The sequence below is a fragment of the Vigna angularis genome, chromosome 1, assembly GCF_016808095.1.
Source record: "Vigna angularis cultivar LongXiaoDou No.4 chromosome 1, ASM1680809v1, whole genome shotgun sequence".
NCBI lineage: Eukaryota > Viridiplantae > Streptophyta > Magnoliopsida > Fabales > Fabaceae > Vigna > Vigna angularis.
In genome coordinates, this window is record NC_068970.1 from 38,043,364 (window position 1) to 38,049,679 (window position 6,316).

The 6,316-nt window shown below is 36.0% G+C and overlaps 1 protein-coding gene across 1 annotated transcript; it reads right to left on the reverse strand.

Annotated features, from left to right (window-relative positions):
• Nucleotides 1–396: 396 nt before the first annotated feature.
• LOC108323808 (ras-related protein RABA1f) lies at nucleotides 397–4,089 on the reverse strand. The gene is made up of 2 exons (XM_017556568.2): nucleotides 3,566–4,089; nucleotides 397–996 (listed from the first exon to the last, which is right to left on the reverse strand). Exons 1-2 carry the CDS (start codon nucleotides 3,784–3,786, stop codon nucleotides 564–566), a joined length of 654 nt encoding a protein of 217 aa, XP_017412057.1. The 5' UTR covers nucleotides 3,787–4,089; the 3' UTR covers nucleotides 397–563.
• Nucleotides 4,090–6,316: the final 2,227 nt, after the last annotated feature.

A 6,316-nucleotide genomic window follows, 5' to 3' on the forward strand; every position in this document is an offset into this window, starting at 1 on the left:
GCAAGTAACACAACTCTAACTCATACAGTTTTTCTCTTCTAATCCTAGACGTTCACGTAGTTTATTCAAATTCACCCTGCTGTTGCGTTAAACATAGCCTATTTGCTGGTTGTTTCTTTATAAAAAAAAAAAAAAAAGCATTGCTTCCTAGAACTGAGGAAGAGAAAAGTGTTGCGCTAAACAAAATATTCAACTTTTCAATAGTTCACTATGAAAGGAAGAGAGAAGCTGAGGAAAGAAACTGATTGATCATCTGCTTCACAAATGCAGTTAGACAAATAGAGGTGATAAGATTAGAAAAGAACGACGACACTGATAAATTGGACATTAAATAACTAAATATCTTAAAATGCACAAAAATGGGAAAGCTGCCAAAACGAATGTGCATGTTTCCTAAAAAATATCTGCCTAATATTGAACATAATTCTCTACAAACCGAAGCAGAAACTAAAGTTCGATGCTCTTTAAACAATCATATTCATGTTGTGAGGTGAATCTCTACATGGTATAAACAAGGCATGTGTTTAAAAGTAAAAATACAGAGACTGACTTGTACTACACACTCAAGCAGAACAACATCCACCTTGCTTCACAGCTGATACATCATCACGGGAACCAACACTAATTGTCTGCCCTTTCGGTAAAGCTGCTGGATCGTCTCCAATCTCAAGGGCCTTCTTGCTTACAACATGATAGATCTGAGTCAGCACTTCTGTGAAGGCATTTCCAACGTTCAACGATTCGAGGGCAGATGTTTCCATAAAAAATGTTCTCTCTCGCTGGGCGAAAGTTGTAGCATCTTCGGTGGAAACTGCTCGCAGATGACGCAGGTCTGCTTTGTTCCCTACAAGCATCACCACAATGTTGGCATCTGTATGATCTCTCAGCTCTTTTAGCCATCTCTCCACATTTTCAAAAGTAACATGACGCGTAACATCATAGACTAGTAAAGCACCAACAGCTCCACGATAATATGCACTTGTAATAGCTCGGTACCTTCAGTATACAGAAAAAGAACTAAATTGGTTAATAAAATACAAAATAAACGATAGATCATTATTTACATGGGATCTAGAATTAGGTTATGCTACTACAGACGATTCTTGTTAGGATTTCCCAATCGACATGAGTATAAACACTACTAGCTTGCTTACACATAAATATGTTTTCATAAAGAAAAACGCACAGTATTCTGGCAATTGATTGTAGTGCAGCCTAATTAGGAAGATAAATGATGATGAATAATCGAAATAGTTCACCCAGAAAGGAAGACTAGCCTTAGATCTTTCAATTTCATCACATCTAAAACTTTGTGAGAAACTCCTTTTAAGTTATCCTTTTTCAAGCATGATGTTTATCTCTCTGCTTATATTTTGACTTCAGGACTAGACAACTAGGATCAGTGTCCTTAGAAACATACCAGTTTGTTAGAAACAAAACTGTAATGGCTCAGAGTGTCATGTGATTTTCAACTCAATTGTGCTGAAGCAGTATAGAAAAGAGCTCACCCAAAAAAAATAGCATCTTTCTAGTTTCTCCATCAGATCTCACTTCCACTAACCGAAAGAAAAAAAAAATAGCTTCTTTATCCCACAGCCATCACACCTCTTCACTCAACCCTTTTGCCTCAGGTTGAAGAGCTGGTCCAGCTATGACACAAACAAAGGAGTAGCTGCAAAGCCCACATATTTGCCAGCAACATCATTGTGTGTGGTTGACTACTATATGATTTGAATTTTGTACTCCAAAACTGCTTACAGTTTTAAAACAAGATTTGCTAAGACAGGTGACGAAGGGGGCACAAGCTATAACAGTGTGGATTTGATGGAGGGGTTAAACAAAATTAAAATAGAAGAGACATCACGAGAACATTCCTCTGCGGTTTCTGTTTTTAAAACACTTAATTTTGAACACAACTTTCAAACCTAATAGATTTTGGATGACAAATTGATTGTTGAGTAATGTAAAATTATTTCAAACAACTTATAAAACCAAAAAGTGAGAAGAAAATCAAACAGGCATCAAGTTCCGCCTACAGTTTCCACCAAATTACTGTTTCATTAGAACGGAACCAATTTGAGGAGCTGCTCAATGGCTACTTCTGTTGCAACTATAACTGTCCCGCTAACTAGTTTGCTAACAAAATTACTGCATTGACTTTCTTTTCAGCCATCATATTACCAAATAATTCAAGCTTTCATCATGATAGTACTGGTCCAGTTGGTTTAATTTCTTTCATCGTTCATTGGTTAATACAACTCCCCACCCTATTACCAGTATCTAACCAACAGCTACAACTATAACATTAGCATGTTAACATATTAATCTTAAATGGCAGGGAAGAAAATCTTCACATCTTAGCAGTGACATGTCACACGTTTTAATTTTCTTTCCCACACTTTCTCATGCCTTCAACCTATAAATACATTTATTATATATATAATTTCCTTTAGGCGCAAACAAAGAATAGCAAGTTCCACAAATAGCCGGTAGCTAAGATAGACTGAGATCATGAAGTTACAAAAGAAGCCTGAGTTCCAACTTTGTTTCGCAAAGAACAGAAGGGAACATATTCTCTTCTGTCCATTTTGAAACAAAAAAAAAATCAAACACAACAATTTGGAAATTATGTATGGTTTCTGGATGCACAACATAGTTTAGAAAAATAGACACATTCAGATGAACTAAAATCGATTCATGTTGACATTTGGCACCAACTGATGTGCTAGCTAAACATAACATAATATACAACAGTTCTATATAAATCGAAAACAGATTGAACCTGACTTTAATTACCAACCTGATATACCGAGTTATAACACTTTCCACCAAATTCATGTTTCATTAGTAGAAACCAATTCAAGTTCATCAAAAGCTGCCCACCATCCAATTCCCCACATAACCCTAATCAATTAGTCAGAAACATATCATATCAACTTTCTTTCTCACTATCTTGTCATTAACAACTCCAGACATTGGTAACCATCGTGGGATACAATACACTATTATCTTCATAATTCTTTCATTACTCAGAAAATATGTCTCTTACAAAGTAACCAGCAACTCCATCTTCTTTTTAAAGAAGCTACGAGAATGAAAACCATAACATCGTAATGTTGGCACATCAAACTCAACCTTAAAGCTCACCGAAAGTAACAACTGACAAATAAAACAATCCAGCTCATTTCACCAAGAAGCTCAAAGCAAAATGCCACGATTTTACGTTTCATTGGAAAGAAAAAGCCGCACGCACAATAATAACATAAGACATCCATTACAACGACTTCCGTTACAAAAGCCACCTAAGCATGATAAAAGCTTCAAATTTCACTACATCCTCAATCTAATTACGTCGTCAACACAAAAAGAGTGCATGAAAAAAACAATAACGTAAAACCTCAAAAGACCACATAAAGCATACATTCCTACTTTCATACCTCCTGCCCAAAATGCAAAAAAATCAAATCACAAGCATCGACTCACACACCCACATATAAATAAAGAGGATAGTGATAAAAGTAATTAAGAGAGGGAGAAAGAGAATGAAATAGCGTTTGTGTAATACCTTTCTTGGCCAGCAGTGTCCCAAATCTGAGCCTTGACAACCTTGTCATCGACGCGAATGCTTCTGGTGGCGAACTCAACGCCAATGGTAGACTTGGATTCGAGGCTGAATTCGTTTCGCGTGAATCGAGAAAGAAGGTTCGATTTGCCGACGCCGGAGTCGCCGATCAGAACCACCTTGAACAAGTAATCGTAATCGTCGTCGGCTCTGTACGCCCCCATTTGTTGTTCCTCCTTTTATTGTGTATGTATGGATTTGGAGAGAGTGAAAGGAGAAAAGTGAAAGGGAGGAAAAAAATGTTGGAATTTGAATTAAAAAGAAAAAACCCAGATTTGGAAGAAGGGTGATACAAAAGCGGACTTCACTTTTGTAATGTTAACAAATTTACAACTAGTTCCATAAAAAAAAGTACAATGGGTTACACCCATGCCTCCAAAATTAAGTAAATAGCAACGAAAATACATTTAGTAGTTTGCCTTAACCAAACCATATTTGATTGGTGTTGATTCCCAAACAATATTGAGAACTGAAGAGGAAGCTCATTCATCATCTTTGGTTGGTTTTTTCATATATTATTTCATGAAAATTTTAGAGGAATTAAAATTCCTTCTAGTTTATTTTGTTAAATTTTAATAACTGTTTCTACGTGGTCCACTGCATACTCTCATTTTTTTAATAATTGGGTTTTCAAGCACCATGTTGTTTTAAGTTAGTTGCCATCCGAGTACAAGGATATTAAATACAATAATCAATGTTTGTAAATAACTTTATCTGGATATCCTATTTATATAAATTACAATAGATTTTACTTATTATTAACATAATTACGGTCTAATTATATCTTAATATAATTACTTAGTTGATTTGTGTTAAAGTGTCTTTAAAGTAGTTAATCACACCAAATGTCTATCATTCAGACATGTTCAATATTATCGATTTATATGACCGATGGGTTAACATGCTAGTCTATTATTCTTGGCCATCTAATTGGTAGACCCATACTACTCTGCATTTGCTGTAAGTTGGAAAGCGATTTTATCCGGTTGGTATGTTTTGGTTTCTTTCTTTTTACTTTTAGTTATAAAAGAAAGAGAAAGGAAGATAAGAAAAGAGAAAAGAAGGACCATGAGAAAAGAGAGTAAGAGAAACAAGAAAAAAAAAGAGAAGGAAATGAGAGAAAAAGAAGAGATTGAAAGAAGAGAAAAAGAGAAAATGTTACTGAAGGCACTTGTCACTCCCTAAAAATAATTGAAACTGAGATGATAAACGGAGTTTTCTAATCTTTGAACTTTTCTCAATTTAGCATTAATTCATCTTTCTTAATTCCCACTTTTAATCATAAGAATTTTTCAAATTTACTCTTTCTTCCAATGTTTTAAACTTCTCTTTGGATACTTCAAAATCATACTTTGAGTTGATGTTACCTTCTAGATTGTAATTAACTCAAAGGAGACAAAAACACTTTTGTGAAGGGGACCTTAAAAGTTTTCAAAGAAATTCTTTCAAAATTAAAATAAGGCTTTCTTATAATTTTTCATTGATATATATTTTGTGTGTGATAAAAAGATTTAATGAAATATTGATTGGTGATTACTGCATATGGATCTTTGATTCTGAAGGAATGATACACAAGTTGACCAGAAATAAGAAAAGGGCTTTTGTCATGAAGAAACATGAAGATTTAAGGACAAATCTTTTTCAAGAGGGAATGAATGATGATATACCCCCAGTCATGGTCAAACACTTTCAAGAAGAGTTGAAATCATATGTGAAAGATGGGCCTAGACTTTATCTCTTGGGCCATCTTAGGCCATCACGAACCTTTTAGAATAACAATGATTTTGGGCCTTGTATTTTAGGTCAAGTAGTCTAGGATTTATTTGGGTTTTTGTATTATGGGCCTAATAGTGTAGGATTTAATTTGGGCCTTGTATTTTCGTCACTTATCTCCTTTCTATTGGAGAGGATTTCTCCTTGCTCTCCAAGCTAGCCAAGGTGGCTCTTGTTGGTTAAAGTTTTTGTCCATTTTGAGACACTTGAGCCTATATATAGAGGTGTCTCTCCTTCATGTAATTACCTTTGGTTTAGAGTAAAGTTATGCTGTCATTTTTGTGTCATACTACTCTTTTAAGGTCACCCTAGGCTAGAGTAACCCAAGTGGCCTCCTCTAGTCACTTTCCTCCAAGAGTTGGCCCAACCTCTCTTAGAGCATCACTAAACACCACCTCTATCATCCATAAACATCACAAAATTGTGAGCTTAGTTCCCTTGTCCATCAAAGCTTCGACACCATATCATCCTTCACCCACCTTGATGAGTTACGTTCCAGCTAATGGATGATATGAACCAGCGAATGGTGGTTTGGCCCGTGCGCAAAGATGATGTTGCGTACTGGATTTTCTTTGGCAACGAAAGTAATGAATTAAGTGAAGGTTGTTGGTGGAGGAAGGAGCTATCGGTGGAGGTGAAGCTAGCTCAAACGGCCTTCCATCCCTGGAAAGAAGCTAAAGGAGAGAAAGAGGAAGCTCAAGGAAGGTGACTTTTGGGTAGAGTAAGGGGGTTGGCTTCAAGGCAGCAAAGGCTTACTCATATTCATTCAAAAGTATTTTACAATGTGAAGAGGTGATGATTTATAGCATTCCTAAGCTATGCACGGTGCCTATGATGAGCAGTTGATGATCGTCCTTCAACCACGGATCAAAGGCCACATAGGCAGCACATGAGTCACGTTGAAGACTCCTCTGGAAGGCC

Excerpts from the sequence above, each read along its gene's own strand:
- LOC108323808 (XM_017556568.2), bottom strand. The coding sequence starts at position 3,786 with ATGGGGGCGTACAGAGCCGACGACGATTACGATTACTTGTTCAAGGTG. Across the intron at positions 997-3,565 it reads GACACTGCTGGCCAAGAAAG|GTACCGAGCTATTACAAGTG; the intron begins GTATTACACAAA and ends TGTATACTGAAG.